Genomic DNA, 23275 nt, shown 5'->3' with positions numbered 1-23275 from the left:
CTCGTCCATGCCAATAAGTTGTCTAGATGAGCTAGTCCCATTTGACTCCACATGGCTCATATCCCTTTAAATCATTCCAATTGACGTATCTGTCTGAATATCTTTTATGCATGGTAATTGTATCCACTTCTACAGCTTCCTCTAGCACTGTGTTCCATATACCCAGCACCACCCTTTCTGTGATAAAGCTGTCCTTCAAGCTCCCTATAAATCACCCCCCCCCCACACACACACACACACACACACACACACACACACACACACACACACACACACACACACACACACACACACACACACACACACACACACACACACACACACACACACACACACACACACACACACACACACACACACACACACACACACAAACAAACCTGGTCTTCCAGTTTTAGACTCCACAATCCTTTGAAAGGGACTCTGACCATTCACCTTATCTATGCCCCTCATGCTTTCTACACCTCGATAAGATCACTCCCTCAGCCTTTTACACGCCAGGGAAAATAGTCCCAGCCTATCCAGCCTCTCCTTGAAACTCAAATCCTCCATTCCTGGTAACATCCTTGTGAATCATTTCTGAACCAACGTGCAACCTGTTTCTCTTCTTGGAATAACACCATAGGTCCTGAAGATCACCTGGAGTGTTGGTGTCTTATTTCTGGAGCAGACTCCTTTCAAGCCAATGTATGCTATTTGATGCCCAGAGTTGGTGCATTTTCCCTGGAGATATATTCTAGTTATGATGTTCTGGGGCGTTGCATGCAATGGTTGTTTCAACTAAATAAGTAACCAATATCACAGCTGATCCCAGTGTGTTGTGTTGATGCAGGGGCTGGTTATTGTACCTTCTTGGAGTACATTTTCTCCTCACTTAGTTATTCCTGCCTGGACCACATATGCCATGCTCTCGGGTGCTCGAAGGAGACTCATTGGAGTTGCTCAACCCTCCCTCTTCAAAAGAAGAAGATAAAATAATCATTCAACCTCCAGTAAACAGTATCACACTGCTTATTTATTCTGTCTCCACAACATCACAATTCAATTTTTCTACTGAAACTCACCCATGATTTTGAAATGAAAGACTCAATGTTTTAACTGTCTTTTTGACTGACCTTCCAACCTGGTCGTTCTGTATATCCAGGGAGCCTCAATGAGCAGAGGACAATTGTCCATGTATTATGTACTTCAATTCAACCTGGAGTTACTTAAAGAAATACAGTCAATAGATTAGATTGATAATAAAATTACTCAATTATCCCTCCTGTTTTAGAACAGCATTGTTTTCATCTTAATATTCATGCATGTGTTAAAGGTAAGTTAAAAATGTTTTATCAATGAAATGCTCACTGAGGCCTCAGGGACAGAGTTGTGGTGGGGAGATAGTGGCTCTACCATGGCTTATCATTTCTATTATTCCATTATTCCACATTGCAGTTGTTGCATTCTTGAAGTCTTCTTTCATTTTATAACTTTCAGAATCTGCGAGGCAGCCAAAATCCACAGCCTCCTGGAGCAAGAACTGGCACATGCTGTCAATGCAAGCTCTCATGCGCTAAATAAAACACATCCAAAGTTCCCAGAGGTAAGCGGCAATCATGTTGTCTTGTACCCAGTCAATAGTCGGTGTCCAACTGAGCTCACCCACATTAACTTGGTTTGATGTTTTATTTTTAATATTTTTGAGTCCCCCACCTCATTTTGGAAAAAAAAATTATGCCTTCATACAATAAATACATTCTGGGTAAGTCTCATTTGCCTGCATTTGGTCCATATCACTCTGATCACTTTCTGTCCATATATCTGTCCAAATGTCTTTTGAATGCCATACCTCTTATAAAGGATGATGTTTTAGGTCTTTGGAAGACTCTTACTACAGATCCAGAATATCACTCTTGGCAGATGTTAGGATCAACAATCTTAGGGTCCGTCATCAATGAATTTCCCTTGTACAGGATCACAACTGCATGCCCGCAGATTTTGTTATTTTGGTTTTAGTTTTAGAGGCACAGCATGGAAACAGTCCCTTCGCCCACCAAGTCCACAGTAACCAACGATCACCCATACACTAGTTCTATGTTGCAATTTACAGAAGTCAATTAAGTCAAACTGCACCTTTGGAATGTGGGAGGAAACCAGAGCATCAAGAGAAAACCCACACAGTCACAAGGAGTGTGTTCAAACTTCGGTCAGACAGCACCCGTAATCGGGATCGAACCCAGGAATCCGGCACTGTAAAGCAGCTATTCTACCACAGAGCCACTCTGTAGTGGTGGCCAGATGGTTGCACAATTTTTGATCCCATTGCACCTCACTGACATTGAATCATCCTGTTATGAAGGAAGACTGAACAGATTAAAGCATATGTTGATAAATATATTATTATATTCTAAGTGACTTAATAAGTGACTTAATATGATGGACTGCTCTCCACATAATCTGGATCGGTGCAGGCCCAATAATACGCAGGCAGTTAAATACCATCTCGGACAAGGCAGCCCACTTGATTGATACTCCAACCACCACCTGAAACCCACTCTTGTACACATTGTATTCATGTGGCTGTTTGATTTTAGTTTCCGGTGAAAAATCATCTCCCCTTGCCAATTGGAATTCTTAATGCTCTACCTTGTAAGTGTATGTGGTGTATTTGGATTTTCAGAATGTGTTCAGTGTTGTCCTCAAGGAGTTTGTGAACAAAGTACATGGAATTGAGGTAAAATGTTAGCATAGATTGAGAATTATTTAACAGGTAAAAAACAAAGAGTATGAATAAATAGTTGGTAATTTGTGATTTATGGAATAACCCAGAGATAAATACATGTTATTCACAATCAACACCAACAATTTGATTAAACAGATCATATACTGTACAGTATTTTTAAGTTTGCTGGTGACACAAACCAAAGTAAAATTGTGAGTTGTGATTAGAAAGCAGAGGCTTTAAAAGAATATAGAGAAACTGAATGTGAGCAAAAATATGGCAGATGGAGTATAATTTAGAAAAATGTGAGGCTATTCACTTAAATACAAAAGAAATACTGAATATTATTTTAAATTGTGAGAATTGGGAAATTGTGATGTTGAAAAGGACTAGAGATTCTTCTCATATGTCATTGTAAGCTATCTTGCAGGTGCAGGCGGCTATTAAATTGGCAACTGTTATTATTTTGAAAAATGTTGAATCTCCACGGAGAGAATATAAATAGAGAGAAAAGCCTACACAGCCACTGATTTCTTCCAGTGCAAAGACCATTATTTTTTGGGATTAATGATCCCGAAGTAGGATTTACAAGCCCTGATGTCAGTAGTAAATTATGTTGACATCAATGAAATTCTAGTCAATCTTTCTGCAGATGAATGACAACATATAAAGAGAGGAAATTGATGAGCTGGCGTTTTTCGCTTTTGTTTCTTTGCAGAATCTTACCAGGAACACAGCAATTGAGATTGCTAGTAACGTGAAAGCCCTACATAATGAAACAGAATCATTGCTCGTTGGAAGAGTTCCTCTGGTAAGATGGCAGCGTATACCACCTGAAAAAAAGAATTATGTACATCATGTTAAAGAGATTTCAAATGGTTCAGCTTGTGGGCTGTACAATAACAGCGGCTCAGGGCTCTACAATATGGCAGGAAAAATTCCAACTGTTCTGCACCACGATTGTGGTGCCCTTTCCAACACTCCCTACCCCAACATCCTGACCTCCACCTTTCAGCTCTCTCTTGCAAGCATTTTTGTCATAGAATTAAACCACACAGTACCAGACCCTTCAGCTCAACTCTTCCAAGACTTCTCCTTGAGCCATTCCCATTTGCCATTCCTGTTTGGCCCACATCCCTATAAACATTTACTATTTATGTACCTGTCCAAATGTCTTTTAAACATTGTAATTGTACCCACCTCTACAGCTTTCTCAGGCATCTCATTCCACCACCACACTCTGGGAAAAGTTGCTTCACAAGTCGCCTTTGAATCTTTTCCCTCTCACTTATGTATGCATAGAGGCTCAGTACTCTTAAAAGAAGGAAAAGTCATCTCCTCCATGGCCAGTGTGAGGACCACCGTAAATTGGAGGAGCAGCACCTCATATTTTGCTTGGGCAGTTTGCACCCCAGCGGTATGAACATTGACTTCTCCAATTTCAGGTAGTCCTTACTTTCTCCTCCACTTCCCAGCTCTCCCTCAGCCCTCTGGCTCCACCTCTTCCTTTCTTCCTCCCATCCCCCCCCCCCCCGCCCCACCCACTCATCAATCTGAAGAAGGGTTTCGACCTGAAACGTTGCCTATTTCCTTCGCTCCATAGATGCTGCCTCACCCGCTGAGTTTGTCCAGCATTTTTGTCTACCTTCGATTTGCCAGCATCTGCAGTTCCTTCTTAAACGAAAAGTCATCTAACATGCCTTTCAGTTCCTTCCCCATCTTTTTGACAAACGTCTGTAGTTGCCAGCCCAAACGGCTGACATCGGATTCATGTGTCAAAGAAACAACATAACTGTGCACATTTCTTTGAACCAGAGCAGATCATTAAATAAGAAATGCAAGGCAGTCTAAACATAGATACTTTAATTGCTGCCTGCATTTGCAGTCCAATTGTCCATGCCTTAGGGTCCACATGCATTCAGAAAGATTAAAAAAAACTTTAGTAAGCATTTGGGAATGTTTCTTGAGAAAAGTCCATTTTGACAACCAAAGGTAAAAGACACTGCAGATATAAGGAATACGCCATCATGTTCTATAAGGTTATGGTGTTGGACACACTGAAACGGCACACCTAGTAAAGCCACTGCCTCACAGAGCCAGGGACCTGGGTTCAATCCTGTCCTCGGGTGCTGTCCATGCAAAGTTTTTGTATATTCTTCCTGGGACCATATTGGTTGGCTCCAGGGGCTCTGGGTTCCTCTCATATGCCAAAGGCTTGTGGTTGGTAGGTTGATTGGCCGTTGTAATTTGCCACTAGTGTATGGGTGAGTGATCAAATCCAAGGCAATTGATGGGAATGTGGAGAGAAAAAAATGGGATTAATATAGAATTTGGAACTGGTATTGGTTTGTTATTGTCTTGAGTGCCGAGACAGTGCGAAGCCTTGCTTTGCAAATCATACCAGTGCATCTGTAGAAATTAGAGATTTTTTTAGTGTTCTAAGGAAGTAGAGGTGTCAGTATGCTTTCATGGTTGTAGCATCAAGGTAATTGGATTAGGACAAATTATTGGTGATGTTTACACCTAGGAACTTGATGCCTTCCACCGTTCCCTCTTCTGCTCCATTGATACACACTTGGGCATGTATTCTACCCTGCGTCCTGAAGTCGATGACCAGCTCATTCATCTTGCTGACATTGAGAGAGAGTTTAAGAAGGAACTGCAGATGCTGGAATTCTGAAGAAGGGTTTCGGCCCGAAACTTTGCCTTTTTCCTTCGCTCCATAGATGCTGCTGCACCCGCTGAGTTTCTCCAGCTTTTTTGTGTACCTTCGAGAGAGAGTTGTTGTTTTGACCATGCTGCTAAGCTTTCTTTCTCCTTCCTGTATTTCATTTAATCATTGTTTGAGATCCAGCAAACTGCGTTGGGATCATCTGAAAATGTGTAAATCCACACACCTTGCAATAAATCCCACGTGATTCTGCTAATGATGATGCTGCTCAACGATTGGGCCACTAGTGCCTGAGAGAGGCATCGCCAAAAATCTGTTTCTCAACATTCTGTGGGAAGTGGGCTCTGGGGAGTGGGCACTATTCCACCACTCAGCCTCTTTTGAGCCTGTCCTGGTTTGGTGCTGGTAGTCCTGAGGCAATTGGAACTTTATGGCCAGGAATAAAAGAAATGGCAACCATTTAACAACACCTCAGCCTGTGAGAGGAATGAAAACAATTTGTAGCGGCGGTTTTTACAACTTCTCAAATTCAATTTCGATAGCCACTAATTTGTCGGGTATGATTAGAAAAGTAGTCTCACACACTCCACGACACATTTGAAACAGCAAAGATGAATCTACCAGAAGTAGTCTCGTGATTAATAGCTTCTTTATTGTAGTAATACAAAACAATGAGATAACTCATAACTTTCTGTTCTTAATCGTCCTTCCATTCATGTCATATAAATCATAAATACTTCTTCTTGTAGAAGTACATCATCTGACAACATATATATGTCCCGACCATGCTCATGGTTATGGTAGAAAACTGTTTCAATCCATGCCCGACATCAAACTGAAACTAATCATCTGAGTGTCTGCGCTAGAATCCTCTAACCAAAAACATGCCCCAGACTACGTATTAAATCCCGCCCACATTAACACAGGCAGATAATAATTAAAGGTAACTAGACATGACTATAATAAACTTACTTAAGCTTAATGGCTCCAACACAATTAATTTGACCAAAGAGACATGCACAATGCAAAAGAAGGAGCAAACATATTGGGTTTTGTGGGTGGAGCTCAACATGGCATGGTGGGAAGAAGCAGTGCTGGTGAGCAACTGGAAGTGGGAGTGGAGCCCACACCATAATGGAACTGGGAGATAGAGACGAGGGTGGGTCTGTTTTGGGTGAAGTTGCAAATGGCTAGAAAAGTTATGATAAACCAGAGGCCTCTTCGTCCTTCAGCTACATGTATTCCAAACCTCAGGCATAAAAATTTGCGACCATCCTATTTTTTCCAGGCATTCTATGATACCTTGCATACATGATGCATTATTGTTGAGCCTTCCATAATTAATTAATTAATTAAATACATTGTGCGCATTTAACTAGTGGCTGTATTTTCCGTCATGATTTCAGGTACTAACTGCCTTTTCACTTTGCACTTCTAACAGCAACTCGACTCGCCTCAGGAAGAGCAGTTGTCTACAGCGTTGAATCTTGTGGACATTGAACTGCAAAAACTTGCTGAAATTCCATGGCTTTACCATGTGCTGCAGCCAACAGCTGAAGAGGTATAAAGAGGCACTGTTACTGTTTGCAATGGTTCCTGAATCCGGTAATGTTTTTATATCACATGAGACGACATGTTGAAGGGATAGGCAGATATTAGGGATCCCATTTTAGTAAAAGGGTGTTCAGGTGAAGAAAGCAGGAGCAGCAGCCCCTCGTGTGACTCTTGGTATCGCAAGTGAAAGTATTTAGAGTGGCAATTGCTGCCTCCAATTCATCAAAGCATTATCTGTACCCACTCGTAGCAAGAAACCTTGACAAAAGAACAATCTGAGGGTTACAAGTTCCTGAGTCCAATTACTTGTTGCATCATTTGTTCCTTAGCTGGCATGAATTATAATCCTGTGTAAGAAGACAGTGGACTCAAGTCCAAAGATTAAATCCAGAATGATGTTTCATAGTAATGCTCGGGAAGTGCTGCTCTGTCAGGTTCCAAATTTTGAATGAGGTGTTACATTGAAACAGAAAATCCTGGAAAGACTCAGTCTCAGAATTAGACAGTACCCGTGGAAAGAGAAACAGTTGATGTTTCAAGTCTAGGGCCATTCATCAGAACTGGGGAAAAGAGGAAATAAATTAGATTAGGCATTAGAGAAGTGGGGAAGACAATGAGTGAATAAAGGAATTTCTCTGATAAGGTGAAATAATGTGAGTAATGTGATAAGATAGAGCATCTATGTGTAATGTGTGGCTAATGTATAATCTGTGTGATTATACAATATTAGCAGAAATTAATCCCTCAAAAATCAGGCTTCTATACTTAGCCAATTCCAGATACTTGATGAGCTTCCTAGTTATTACAGTGCCCTGCTAGTGTTTCAACATTAGCATCAAATGCACCTCGGCCAGGCACATGCTCTATTAGCCGAAACTCCTTGAACTCAAATCTCTCCAATCCCAAGGCACTCTTTGTTGGTCCAAAAACTTCATTCAAAGCAGAGAGGAGGAGAAGGGTCGCACCCTGAAATGTTATCGGTTCTTTTCCCTTCATAGATTTCCCCTGCCCTGCTGAGTTCCTCAAGCAGTTTGATTCTTGCTCCATTCAAAGCAGTAAGGAGAGACTTAGAAGAAGGCTGTCTTTTGAGAGAATGCATGAGAAATGAAATGAGGAACATTGTTTTACAGTAAAAAGTGTATCAATCTGAGATATTATTTTAAACAAGTTGAGCAAACGTTGGGCAAAGCTAACAACTCAGTGCTAATTAATCTTTGCTGCCTCTTCCATCCTCCACCTGAATTGATCGACATCCCATGGGTCAGTTTCAAATAGCCCAGATGATGCAGATTTGCATCTGGAAGCAAGGTTTGGAGATAGGCTGTTGCTGCTCTAGGAATTGTCTGGGCCACATGCCCTGGGAGATCGTTGGCACAGTAAATACTTCCTGAAATGCAATCCCTTCACAGTGCACTCAAGGGGAAAAAAGAACCCTTTTTGGCTCAGTAGATGGTACCCAGCCTGTGCATGTTCCTCAGTCAGAGAGGTACCACGTGCAAGGTATAAGGCCCTCTCAATGGGCAAACTTCCAAATGGTGACTTATCCAGGAGTCTCTACAAGGAAAATGGTACAGTGGGGACAGTTGCTTCAACCCCCTAACACCATGGAAGGGCTTTTCCATGTCTATTTGCTGTGGACTTTGCCAGGTTTCATTGTTCGTCTCCACTCTCAGAATCCCAGGGCAGTACAAAGGAGCAAGAGATTAGATGTAGTATCCATTTTACACTCTGCTTTTCCCTTAGGATGAGGCACATCACAGTGGAAAATTGATCTTGTTTTTTTCCAAGTCAGTCATTGACTGTGAAGTCTACATGGCAGTAGTAAAATTAATGTGCGTTCTACCCTATTGTTAGAAGAACCTGACTGATTAGGGAGAGAGCCACGGTTATACAGAACAGAAACAGACTTTTCAGCCCACTGAGTCTTTACTGTCCATCAATCCTTCATTTTGCAGTAACCTTATATTAATCCCATATTTCCATTCTCCCCTCTTCAATTCTCCCCAGATTCTACCACCTCCCTGCACACTAGTGATAATTTACAGCAGCCAATTAATCAATCAACTCACACTCTTTGGGATTTGAGAATAAATCTAAACACATTCACAGCAAGAACATGCAAACTTCACACGGCCAATGACGGAAGTCAGGATTAAACCCATGTCTCTGGTGCGGTGAGACAACGGCTCTACTAACAATGCCCCTGTCCTGGTTGATTAGAAGTAAACGTGGGAATTCTGCATTCATCAGCGCTGCACTATGAAGCTTTTTTTTAGTCATGTTAAATTGGAGGGAGCAAAGGCTGCTCATGACATGATTAGTCTATGCCAACATAAATAGGTCAACTCCTGAGTTCAATGACTTCCATCCACTATGGGAATGGTAGATTTGATTCGGGAAAATATTGCATTGCTGGTAAGAGAGAATATTAAAGGACAGATTAAAGGGCCTGTCCCACTGCGGGGACCTAATTTACGAGTGTAGAAGAGTTTAGGAGAGTATGAAAAAGTGTCATGTTGAAGATCTCCTTCGACTATGTAGAAGACCTCTTTCGATCTCCTTCGACCTCCTTCGACTATGTTGAAGACTAGCCTCGACTAGCATCGGGAAAACTGGACACCGAATAATGGAGAGTGAAGACGACCTCCTTCGACTACCTTGTTGAAGACTATCTACGACTACCTTTGACTACCCTCGATTACCTTTGATTGCCTTTGATTACCTACGAATAACATGCCAACCTACTACGACCTACTTCGACCAAACCTACGAGTAAAAAAAATATCGATTTTTTTCCATGGCAACCTTTTTTCACTCGCGGGCATTTTTCAGCATGCTGAAAAAAACGCCGCGACCTAAGTGAGGCCTCGAGTACGTGGGGACTACTCTCGAGCATGAAGGAGAGTTACAAAGACCTCCTAGGACCTTGTGTCGACCATGCTGCGAGTATGAGTCGAGGGCAAACTCTTCTAAACTCGCCAATTAGGTCGCCGCATTGGGACAGGCCCTTATCTGTGTAGAATTAGGAAACAGTGGAGTTGCAATTTATACAACTTGATCTATTATTTGGCTACTGTCTGGAGAGAAGGTTATTGAAATGCAAATTTGCAGGGAAATTGCAGAGACGCGGAGAAATCATAAAGTAGTGACCGTAGGATAGCTGAAGGAAGACTGGGATAGTAACAACAAATAAGCAGCAAAGGCGAGGAGTTCTTGAAGTATGCTCAGGAGAACCTTCTTGCCTGATTTCTGACCCAACAAGAAACGGCACAGATGCAAAATGCTGGAGTAACTCAGCAGTACAGGCAGCATCTCTGGAGCGAAGGAATGGGTAATGTTGCGGATCAAAATCCTCCGCTGGATTTAGTTCGGAGAATTAAATCCAGTCAGTCTTTATCAACTTTTATAAAACACTGCCTCCTTCTGTAATGTCTGAAGAAGAGTCCCAACCCAAAACATCATCCGAGCATTCCCTCAAAAGATGCTGCCTGACGTGCTGAGTTCCTCTAGCGGTTTGGTTTCACTCAAGATTCCAGCATCACCAGTTTCTTATGTCTCCTTTTGTAATATAACCATTCTGTGATCTATTGGCAACAATGAAAACAGTTTGGAGACAAAAGAAACTGCAGATGCTGGAATCCCTGAAGAAGGGACCTGATCCAAAAGTTCATCTGTCCATTCCCTCCACAGATGCTGCCTAACCCGCGGAGTTACTCCAGCACATAGTGTTTTGAATTAAAACAAGTCATCGGAGAAATGCTCTGCCATCTAGTGTTGGCAAGCCGGAATGTAAAGACTTCACGCGTCATGAAGCATTCAAATTATAAGAAATCTAGCTTGTGATCTAAATTTTAACAGGACCATTCATTGGAATTTGCCAAAAGAAACAGTCGAAGTGCTATGTTCCGAATTGTGCCAAAGTTTAAGAAAGAAAAAACCCAAAGGCATAAGGCAGCCCCTCAACCAGGTAAGGCATTGCATATCTTGTCTATTGATTATGTTTGTCACTTCAACAGTAGAAAGTGTTTTCTAATCACAGGCTCTATTGTCATTGGAACTTTTATTGGTTATCAAAATGTATGGGTATTTCAGGGTTGAAATTGAAAAATGTACAACAGTGGTGACTCAGTGGTCAGCTTTCCCAGCAGACAGTGTGACCTGCCTCCTGAACCCAGCATAATAGACAATGTGCCTCACATGATTTTACACCACACTGGAAAACCTGATGAGGGATATGGCCATTGAGTCCAAACAGTAGCATTGCAATAACCAGCATGTGATCCTTAGATCATGAGGAGAATACAACAGGAAGATGTTTCAAACTTTATCTTCTATAAAACCTGAATGTGAAATCTAACTGCCAAGAGAACTTCTGGTTACCTTGCCTTGTGTATGGCATAGTTACTGATATTGCAGTTATGCCCATTTCAATGAAAACCATAAACTGGGAGTCTAAAAGAAAAACAGAGAATGCTGGAAATACTTGACGGGTCAATCTGCATCCGTGGGTTGCAGGGAGGACAGCTTAACAAGCTTCTTTTGTCTCCTTCCCAATTCTAATAAAGGTCATCAAACTGAAATATTCATTTTGTCTTCCCACTGCTGCAGCCTGACTTGCTGATTATTTCTAGCATTTTCTGTTTTTCTTTTAGATTTTAAACCATCTGCAGTTTTTTATTTTCACTTTTTAATATAATTTCCATAAGTTGGTAAACTTAATTAAGTCTGTAATTACCTCTTTTGGGGTCATTCCAATTGGACTATGATAGTTTTGCAACTTAAATCAACATTGTAAAACAAAAAAAATTATGAAGGATTTTCCTGGCAAAACACTTTGGGCTAGAAATTTCTGTCATAGCGTGCAAAATATTCCTGTACTAAACATTTAAATCTCTGTACTACCACATATGTGGTGCTTTCATCAGATAAAGCACAGCATTCAAAAAATCACTACCATTTCTGTGCATGTGATATGCAAATGTACACAATTTGTGAAATGTGCATCGTTTAGGCCAGGGGTCAGCAACCTACGGCCAAATGCGGCCCGTGACCCGAAATCATCCGGCCCGCAGGCGGATTTTTTTTCCCGTAATCATCCGGCACGCTGAGCGCCCGCCCCGAGCGCGCGGCCGAGCTCTGGCTGTACCACATCCTGCACAAAGCCGCCGGCACGGCCACGCATCTTCTGTGAAAACGTTTAAGAAAGAACTGCAGATGCTGGAAAAATTGATGGTAGACAAAAATCTGGAGAAACTCAGCGGGAGAGACATGCACGGATTGCATGAAGCTGCCTCACCCGCTGAGTTTTTCCAGCGTTTTTGTCTACCTTCTGTGAACACGTGATTTGATGCCTGCCATCCGGGGCGTGATCCATGTGTACAGTGTACACAGACAAGCGTCCCGGCCCCTATGCAGAACAAGGTTGCCGAACCCTGGTTTAGGCCAATCCTTCTTACGGCACTTTTTTTGAAATTTGGTGCTGAAATTGTATTGTGCTAGAAGAAGAAACAGCATGAATCACTGCTGGGGAATCAGCTTTTAACAAATATTTTAGGAGGAGGAAGAGGCCATTTAGTCGTTTGAAACTTTTGTCATTCTTCAAGATTTTGGCTAATCATCTACCTCAGCATCATTTTTTTCAGCACTATCCCCATATCCCTTGATTCACTCACTTTCCAGGTCCATATTTGGAATGAACTCAATGACCGAGCATCGGGGATAGAGCACTTCACGAATGCACCACTCTCAACATGAAGAAATGTTTCCTAACCACAGTTCTAAATGACCTGTTCCTTAATTTGAGACTGTGACCATTGGTTCTATCACCTCGGCCAAAGGAAATATGCTGCCTGCACCCACCCTGCCGAGGTCTGTAAGAGTTAAAATGAGATCTCCCCCCATTCTACCAAACTCTCATGAACACTGTCCCAAGCCACAATCTCTCCATATAAAGCAAACGTACCATCTCTGGAACCAGGCACATAAATCTTCACTGTACTCCTTCCCTGGCAAGTATTTCCCTTTCTAATTAAGTTCTAAACTGTACAGAATATTCCAGGTACAGTCTCAATGCTGTAGCTCTGCTTCATAACTGGGTTACGCTTCTTACATGAAATTCAATAATATTGCAATTTGAAAGGTGCCACTAATATATTCCATTGGATAGTCTGTTATTGTGGAAGGTGAATAGTCCAAGAATGCCTGCCATGACATCGTGACAAATGCCATTTGGCTTTTAAAAATACTTGCAGGGTGGGTATCCTTAAGTAGTTCATAATTCATGCTACTAATGAAGTTGTATTGAATATATTGGGAGGCAGTTTACAATCTTGCGAGAGGTAATATCCAATATACTTTACAGGGAGTTGACATGGAGAATGCAGGATTTGGCCATGTAATCTGATAGCTTCCAGAACAAAGCACATGAGGCATCTGATCAGCAGTTTGCCAAGATCAATGAAGCAATGTCCTGATTTTATTTACTGTGTTGGAGGGATTCGAAAAATCACTTGAAGAGCTACTCTTGCTCCTGGATAATTTTGGTCCGGATATGATCTCCTACCTGCTTCCTGGTAGACCAGGAATATACTGTATAGGGCAGCACAGTGACGCAGCGTTAGAGTTGCTGCCTTACAGCGAATGCAGCGCCGGAGACCCAGGTTCGATCCCGACTACGGGTGCTGTCTGTACAGAGTTTGTACATTCTCCCCATGACCTGCGTGGGCTTTCTCCGAGATCTTCGGTTTCCTCCCACACTCCAAAGATGTACAGGTATGTAGGTTAATTGGCTTGGTAAATGTAAAAATTGTTCCTCGTGTTAATATGCGGGGATCGCTGGTCGGCGCGGACCTGTTTGTCCGAAGGGCCTGTTTCCGCGCTGTATCTCTAAACTAAACTATATTGTGCAAATTTCACCAACTCAATTTCACAGTTGCCTCTGTCCATTCTGTACCCTTCATCGTCTGGCAGCATCTGTGGGGGGACATGGAATGTCAATGTTTCTGGTCAGAACCCTTCTTCATATTGCTCTGAAATGTCACCTGTCCATTTCCCTCCATTGATGCTGCCTGATCTGCTGAGTTACTCCAGCAGTTTGCTCAAGATTACAGCATCTGCAGTCTCGTGTCTCCCAGTAAACACAATCTTTATTCCTGGCAGTTGGTCTTCAACTCAGCACATGCATGATACAACAGTCTTACAAGATGCAGTGTCTGAAGCCAGTAGCAATCCACTTAAGATGTTTTTCTAAGCTAATAGACTGACACCACAGGGCATCCTCTTTAAACATAATGAACAATAGTGTAGAAAAAGGTAAACATTCTTACACTGGAGTCTTATATTGACTACTAAGTTAATACATATCATTTGGAAACACAGAGATACCATTCAAATGTTTTTAATGTAGTTACATTCAAGAACTTATACCCACCTATCAAACAGTTACCCATTTGGATTGTTATTCCTGGGAGACCTTCCCGTGGCAACCCTTTTTGCCCAACATTCCTTCTTCTTATGGATTTTCAAGTAGATTGTGTTCTTGATCTACGTTGGTTATATATAGAATGATATGTGCGCAGACATTCCTGTCTCTTCGGACATTCTTGAAGAATTCTGTCCAGCCAGTGCATTTGTGCTTTGATCTCTTCCTACACTACTTCTGAAACACCCTGAACTTCCTGAATTCATTGCATTCTCCCTCTCATATACTTCACTCAGTCTTCTCCTCTGACCCTTTCCCAAAAACCCTGGAAGCTGATTCAGCCATGTTTGTTAATGACACCTTGAGCAGACAGTATCTGTGTTGAAACAGCTCTGGTCCTATTGAAGTGATTCCATTGCTTGTCACCTTGATGCCACGCATCATTCTGTCAATTTGTCCTTTTTCATCCAGTTGACTATGTCATTCACAACAATTGGATTGCAGAGGATCATTCCAACATTGACCACACACCATGAAGCAGATACCTAATTCTAACCCTGGCACTTATAGTGATCTTGCTTTGAGTTATATACATGATCTCGGTCGACCTTGCTATAGATGCTGCTCTCCACATCGTTCCCAGCCCTCAACTCTGAAGGCTCAAATTTAGCTGAAACAGCCACTTCCTGGGATTACCCTGTTGGTTCCTGTCTCCAATCTCAACAGATTCTATAAGGAGCTTCTTGAGAAGTACCATTCTGATATCTCAGATGAATACTGCCAGAAGATCGCCCCTCTCACAGTTCCTGATACAGATTCCTCTCTTGCTCCTGTGTCTTCACACTGACTTTTGTCTTCCTGCTCTATGACCATGTGTCTTGATATTTCACTGCAAATGCTCCCAAGAAGTGAAATACACATATTCCACTTCCTTCATCGTTCAATCTGGTCTGCGGGTACTGCAGCCACTGGGTTATCAGGATCTTTCAGATCTCTGAGCCTTTTCCTACAGTCCAGATCTTTGCAAAAACTGGCGCAAATATTCACCCTTTTCAACTGACATTCCGCTAGATGTCATCCCATGGATTCCTCAATGTCAATGTATTCAGAACTCTTCTTTGCGGGGAATTTGCTGAATTTTCCTCCAGGTAAATTGTGGACTGAAATTCTCTATTTTGGGTACCTTTTGTTCATTTCCTCACATTGATGCCAAAGGTATTAGGTGGCACAATGGCATGTTAGTTAGTGTTGCTGCCTCACAGCTCCTGTGACCAGTTCAATCCTGACCCTGGGTTCTGTCTTTGTGGAAATCACACATTATTCCTGTTTTCCTCAGGAGCTCTGGTTTTCTCCCATGTAAACTGTTTGATATGGTAATTGGCTACTGTAAATGCTCCCGATGAGGGTGGCTGGAAGGAGATTTGAGGGAGTTGATAGGAATGGGGGGGGGGGGAGAAAATGGGTGCCCTAAGGTTGCTATAAATATGATGAGCCGAAGGGCCTGTTTCCATGCGACATGACTGACATTGGACGTTTAATTTTACTACGGTTATAACAGCAGGTTGCTTTAGTGGACAGGTGGAAGCTGTGTGGTCTTCCTGACATCAGTAGCAGCACCTCCTGTCTCTTGTAAATGTGACCATCAGTCTTCCCATCTCTATGGTTGCTGTCGTGAGATGGTATCCAGCTGGAATTGCCCCTACTAATATTGCTACATTGAGCCTTGCTACATTTCTTAGGCAAGCGCTCAGTGTAATCTCCAAATGGCAACTGAACTTTCAACTATGAAATATATCCTGAAGAACACATCCAAACACTACTAAATACTTTGTGCGTTTTACCTTATTTCCTGAGATTTCCAACCTATCCCATTATTGCCATCTTGTTTTAGGAGCTTTGGTGTGTGCTGATCTCGTTTTTGTTCCAGCAATGCTTTCAGTTTTGCCACTTGCGCAAATTTGAAAACTCCCCAGTCTCACTTTCTCCAGCCAGGGACTTTCACACATCACATGTTTGTCATCAGTAAAACAATGCTTTCTTAGTTTTTTGGAACTGGTGTTCATCTGTATTCATCGCAGTCAGTCTTCAACAAGTACAATGCAAGAATGTTGCAAAATATAACTGCGTGATACAGTCAAACAGTCATAGAGTGATACAGTGTGGAAGCAGGCCCTTCGGCCCAACTTGCCCACACTGACCAGCAGGTCCCACCGTCCCAGCTACACTAGTCCCACCTGCCTGCACTTGGTCCATATCCCTCCAAACCTGTCCTATCCATGTACCTGTCTAACGGTTTCTTAAACGTTGGGATAGTCCCAGCCTCAACTACTACATCTGGCAGCTTGTTCCATACACCCACCACCCTTTGTGTGAAAAAGTAACCTCCTATTAAATCTTTTCCCCTTCACCTTGAACCTATGTCCTCTAGTCCTAGATTCCCCTACTCTGGGCAAGAGACTCTGTGCATCTACCAGATCTATTCCTCTCATGATTTTGTACACCTCTATAAGATCACCCCTCATCCTCCTGCTCTACAAGGAATAGAGACTCAGCCTACTCAACCTTTCCCTATAGCTCACACTGTTTAGTCCTGGCAACATCCTCGTAAATCTTCTCTGAACCCTTTCAAGCGTGACAATATCTTTCCTATAACATGGTGCCCAGAACTGAACACAATACTCTAAATGCAGTCTCACCAACGTCTTATACAATTGCAACATGATCTCTCAACTTCTATACTCTATACTCTGACTGATGAAGGCCAATGTGCCAAAAGCCTTTTTGACCACCTTATCTACCTGCGACTCGAACCTTCAAGGAAACATGCACCTGCACTCCCAGATCCCTCTGCTCTACACCACTCCCCAGAAGGATCTGGGGGGAGGGGGGGAGAGGGGTGTGTGGGTGGGGGGGAGTTGTGGGGGGAGAGGGGTCTGTGGGCGGGGGGGGGGGGGAGTAGGCTCAGAGAAAAGACGGGGGAAGAGCCATGGGCGAGAGGGGGGTATCACGGGGGAGGGGGGGAGGAGCCAGCGAGGGGGACCAGAGGGGTAGTGGCTGGAATTGGCGGTGTGATGCGGACTCACAGCGGGCGCTGGTCGTTCTTCTCCAACGGGATCAGAGTCTCCGCTATCCATTTGGCGACATCGGCGACATCTCCGATTCCGGGCTGGGCTGGGTCTCCGACGCTGGGCTGGGCTGGGTCTCTGACGCTGGGCTGGCTCGCGTCTCTGACGCTGGGCTGCTTGGGGTTGGGCTGCTTCGGGTCCCTCTGAAAATTGTGTCCGGTCGGAAACCTCTGCTGGCCATCCTCAGCTCCAGTAAAGATGCAAATTTCCAATGTTTCAAAGACATTTACACAGCTTCCTGGATGGAAAAGGCGTAGAAGGATATGAACCAAATAGAAGAAAATATGACGGCCTCTGATGGACATCTTGGTCAGCAAAGAAGAGTTGGACTGATGAGCTTGCTTCTGTACTGGTTAACTCGATGACTCTCTGACTCTATTCCTTCCACTACACCCTTAGTAAACATTGTGACAAATTAAGGCAGTAGAGCAGATCCCTGCAGAACACCAGTTGGCAAGTCCCACAAACAGAGAATGTTCTCTTTAACCCTATTTTAGTTTAGTTTAGAGATACAGCGCGGAAACAGGCCTACCGGGTCTGCGCCAACCAGTGATCCCCACACATTAAAACTATCCTTCACCCACCAGGGACAATTTTTACATTTACCAAGCCAATTAACCTACAAACCTGCATGTCTTTGGAGTGTGGGAGAAAACCGAAGATCTCGGAGAAAACCCATGCAGGTCACGGGGAGAATGTACAAACTCCGTACAGACAGCACCCACAGTCGGGATGGAACCCGGGTCTCCGGCGCTGCATTCGCTGTAAGGCAGCAACTCTACTGCTGTGCCACTGTGACCACCCTATTCTCTGTCTCCACTTTTCAATTGAATTACCAACACAAATGACAATGTTAACTCAATTGCTTGAATTCTAATTTTTGCCAGTAATCTCTTGTGTAAAACCTTATCAGATATCTACTGATTGCCATGTGGAAATTCATGGCAACAGATGACTTTACAACAATAGTTTCAGGAGATTTTTACAATGTGACACATTGTGCCTCAGTTAGACAATAATAGCAAGGTGGGTCTGGACATTTTGGACCTTTCCCTACATCTTAAACTACTGGAGTACTTTTTTTTGGATTTCATGCACTCTAGATATTTTCCTTAGAAAATGTAGCGATTCTGTTCTGGTCAGTCACTTAAGTCTGATTATTCATCAAAATGGCATTTTGAATATTCGTGCCAACATTTCCATTGGTGGGTCCTTTATAATTGGAGACTGCAAGATGCTTTTTGGTTCCTGCACACTAGTTTATGGTGATTCATGAAGAATTAAATACCCAAATCCTCTTTTATCCCCACAGTCAATCGTTCTGCGAAAACATTTAAATTGTCTTACTAAAATTAAAATTGGATGTCTTGGGTCTTCTTCACTAACTTAAACTATATCTTCGTGATCCCACCTACACAATCTTAATCCTTCAATCGTCTGTTTTCCCATTCCTTGCTGGTTTTGTCCATCACGGTACTGAATCTCAACAGTGTCTGACTCGGATCCAAAGTGATGTTCAAGTTTTTCTCCACTAACTTTGACCACATTTTCATGTTAAGAGTATCAGTAACAGAGATGTTGGCCTGTTTTTATTATTTCTTCCTGCCTTTCCAGAGGCACATCATGAATGATTCACAAGATTCAAATATCTGAATTTCCTGCAAACACCTGGGCCTGTGACCTGAGTCTGTCAGATCTAGAATTACATGTTCTGAACATGAAATCTTGCTGACATAGGTCCATAGGTCATTTAGCATCTCACTTGTTGGTTTTTAAAAATATGTCTTAAGATATTTATGTTATTTATGGTCAGTGATCCTTTAAATGGGAAGGAATTACAAGCTTGCATCTCGGGATGAAAGACACTCATACACTTGCTACATCACTGTTCCAATGCAATTTCAGATTATCGCTAAAACTAACATACATTCCAGAATTTCATAATAAGAGACAAATGATTCCTAATGCAAAGCCACACTAAGCAAGAGCATAGGTTGTTCTGAGTTCTAACCTCAATTTTGTGCTAATTCTGATAGGATCTGCTGAGAATTCACAAAGGATTTGCCTCACAAATTATCTGTACGCTATGTCTTATTGGGCTTGTCCAATGGGACTGGCATTCATAATTTGATAAAACTACTGGATTCAGCTTCAGATTACAGCGTTACATACATGACCTTGTCAGATATGTGTCTTCAGAAGTCCAAGGATGCCTTGTGCTTAAAGGGTAAACACAATAACAAATGTTTGCATGAAAGAGGGACCTAGTGATGGGGAAGATGAATGTAACTGTTATTGTCCTCACCCTCTTTGCCAGCACTGCTAGCTCATCTGCTCTTTCCCACTCTTGCTTAACCTTTGCTTATGAAGCATGGAGGAATTAAGGGGCTTTTGCTCTTGACTTTGGTAGTTCAGAAATGGGGCACAGATGAAGTTGCTTCTTGGCTGGAGCTGCTCAGCTTGGGAGAATACAAAGAACGCTTCATCCGTCATGACATCCGAGGTTCTGAGCTATTGCACCTGGAAAGGCGTGATCTGAAGGTACTTCCTTTAAAGACCATTGTGCTCATTTTCCCCTTGCATTTGCGCCCTTTCCTCCATCACCCCTTCCTTTCCCTGCCCTGCCCAAACCCCCTGCAATTCATCCCTTTCTATTCTCTGCTGTGCTTGGCTTGGCTTGCTGTATTCCGTCATCTGATGAAACTAATTTATTTCAGCAAAAATGATTGTCACTAATTTTTGATATTTGCATGTTAAGCAGCTGATCATGCCTCTTCACACGGCATTTTATACATCATACCTGAAAGTACTTTTCTTTCTACTCCACATTATATGTGTAAGAGATGAACAAAATGTCCTGCGGTGATCTTCCTTTGATCAGAGTATAGAAGAAAAATAAATGTGTTTTACCTGTTGTATGTGCTTTTCCTACCTCTCACTCTCCTTTTGTTTTGTAGTCTCTCATCCCTTGACTGTGTCCACTTCACTTGCTGGGTCTGGCTGAATGCTCAGGAGTCGCTGGTACGGTTCCTGGACAAATTCATCAGGATATAATGAGTTGGGCCATTTCTCACAATGACATTAGACAGTGCTTCACAATCTAGATTCAGATTGTTGGCGAAAACTTTAATGTACACCATAGAAGCCAAAGATATCAATTAATCCGTTTAAATCAATTTGTGGAAAGTTCAATTGAATTTACATCGAGAAACCTGTGTTCCAACTGTGCAATGGCATACTCCAAACAAGTCTTCCAATCTCCCTTCATCTAATTCCAACCTAGATCTATACTTGCAATAGCAAATTTCACCTGCCATTCACTGATAGTGTCTCCTGAACATTTCACTGGATTTGTTAGTGATTATATTCCATATTAACAGGAACAGAAAATGCCATTGCCTGGTTCTCCTGATATTAATTGTAGTATCTTACTCGTAGCACATTCCTTGTGAATGCTTCACCTTCAGCAATGACTCTTGATGAAATGGAAGGCAGGCACCAGAAATTCATTCACACAGTTCCTCCAAAACTGTTGTTGTTCTGTTGATCATGGGTTAGAGAAATTCTGTGCACATTTGTGGCTTCAGAGCCCATTTCCCTTTTCTGTGTATTCTGTGGTATATTCTGTGTCATATTTTCTCCAGGTGTAAAGGTCTCCCAAAATATAACATCAGTGATGCAGTGTAATTTTTTTCATGTTGCTTGCCTGAAACAGAAAGTCTCCAGAACAGCCAGATTTTGCTAACTTTTTAAAGGGTCAGCACTCAAATGGTATTTAGTTTTTATCTTTGAGGTCTGAGGTCCCCCTGAGGGCTAAAATACAACCTGTGCCTTGACTGTGTTGCCTTCCCATGGCTTTCAGGATCCCAGTATTCTCAATAACCTCAGGATCATTTCAAACATTTCCTGTTGACATTTGCCACATCTGACAGTTTGTTGCTCCTCACTGCTTTAAGCAGGTCACCCAAACTCTTAAACTAAAACAAGTTCTTCAACTTTCTCTCCAGCCCACAGGAGCAGGTGGTGTGGACTCGTGCATTTGTCCGCACTCCAGCTTTCCCGAAGTTCAGGCATTCAGAGACTCTTCTTATGTCATTACAGCATCCCAACGGGAATGCCTGGCTGTGTCCACAAGGATCTCCAAGACTCCCTTTCACACGAACCATTCCTCCTGTGGGCACTGTTCTTTACCAGCCAGTGTCCTTTGGATGACTGTTCCACCCTATCCCTCAGGCATTCAGGAGCAACATCCACCTGTTTCTGGAAATGTTTCCCCACGACATATCTCTTTGGGACATGCCTGCAAACATCCTACCTGCTGGTTAAGATGCTGAGAAAACCTGTAACTCATCAGTAGGGAATGCTGGGCTGAAAGTGACAATGTCAGTGTCCCCGAGAAACCCATTCACGCCATTTTGTGAACCTCACAGAAGAATTTAATTTTCCCTTTGTGACATGCGTTACGTTCACAAACTGTTAGTGAGACCTGCAACACTTTTTTTGATGCCAAACAAAAATGTGAAGCTAATTCTGTGCTCACAAAAAATCACTAATTCCAGGAGTAAGGACAAATAACAGAAACATGAGGCAAGCAGTAGTACATTCAGCCCCTTTGGTCTGCTGCACCATACTGTTAGGTCACAGTTGATCAGTATCTCAACTCTGCCTCAGTTCTGTAAACCTTCATACTCTTATGTATTAGAACTCCCTGTTTTGAGGTTTTCAAATGACACTCCCATCCTCAACAACCTTTTGGAAAGCGGAATTCCAGATTTCTACCAATGTTTTGTGGATGTGTGTTTCTCGTTATCATCTCAAACTACCTCTGATTTCAAGAGTTATGCAACATGGAAACAGGCCCTTCAGCCTTACCTGTCCATGATGACTGATGTCTACCTGAGCTTGTCTCATTCGACTGTGTTTGGTCCAACTCCCACTCAATCTTTCCTTTCATGTGCTTGTCCATATGTCTTTTAAATGTCATAATTGTACCTGCCTTTCGACTTCCTCTAGCAGTTCGATGCACATACCCACCGCCCTCTGTATGAAAAGTTGCCCCGCAGGTCCTCTATAAATCTTTCCCCTCTCACTGTAAACCAATGCTTTTAGTTTTACGCTACTGTAACCTAGAAAAAGACTGACATTCACCTAATCTATGCCCCTCATTATATATCTATATATCTATATATATAAACTCACTCATCAGCTTCCTACATTCCACTAAAAACAATCTCAACCTATCCAGTCTTTCCTTATATCTCTATATGCCATCCCAGTAACATCCTTGTAAATCTTTTCTGCACCCTTTTCAGTTTTATGACATCCATTATACAGCCAGGGGACCAGAACTGCATACACTCCTCTTTGTGTAATTTCACCAAAGTCTTGTACAGCTGCAACAAATTCCAACTCTTGTATTCGGTCCCCTAACTGATGAAGGCAAGTGTGCCAAACATCTTCTTCACCACCCTGTCTAGCTGTGTCACCACCTTCAGTTAGCTGTGTCAGGCAGCAGCTGTGGAAGTAAATGGACAGTTGATGTTTCAGATCCTGTGTTTGATAAACAAGACAAGTTCTTTTCAAAGTCCCATTCTAAAATTCAGATTTTCATTCCATTGTTATCAGGTTAACACATCTTCCCACATAATTCATCATATCAAGTTGCAAATGGTATTTTTAATACTGCACTATACACTGCTAATCAGTTCAGGTAGCAGCCAAGGGTGTGATTAAATTTAGTCAGGAGTAATGCAAAATCTCTCATGCTACCTCTGTAAGTGAAAATTTAATTTGATCATAGG

At 42.4% G+C, this 23275-nt stretch overlaps 1 protein-coding gene across 5 annotated transcripts in view; it reads left to right on the top strand.

Annotated features, from left to right (window-relative positions):
- Positions 1-23275, top strand: part of dgkh (diacylglycerol kinase eta) — a 285492-nt gene that overhangs the window by 249967 nt on the left and 12250 nt on the right. For 4 of the 5 annotated variants that reach the window (XM_033032903.1, XM_033032904.1, XM_033032902.1 and 1 more), the window contains 5 exons: positions 1480-1585; positions 3423-3515; positions 6817-6936; positions 10788-10896; positions 19885-20015. In XM_033032903.1, coding sequence (XP_032888794.1) covers positions 1480-1585; positions 3423-3515; positions 6817-6936; positions 10788-10896; positions 19885-20015 — 559 coding nt within the window. The remainder of the gene's footprint in view (positions 1-1479; positions 1586-3422; positions 3516-6816; positions 6937-10787; positions 10897-19884; positions 20016-23275) is intronic. The other variant, XM_033032905.1, reaches the window with a different exon arrangement.

This window comes from Amblyraja radiata, chromosome 14 (assembly GCF_010909765.2).
Source record: "Amblyraja radiata isolate CabotCenter1 chromosome 14, sAmbRad1.1.pri, whole genome shotgun sequence".
Classification (NCBI taxonomy): Eukaryota; Metazoa; Chordata; class Chondrichthyes; order Rajiformes; family Rajidae; genus Amblyraja; species Amblyraja radiata.
This window is presented reverse-complemented; position numbering and strand designations above follow the sequence as displayed.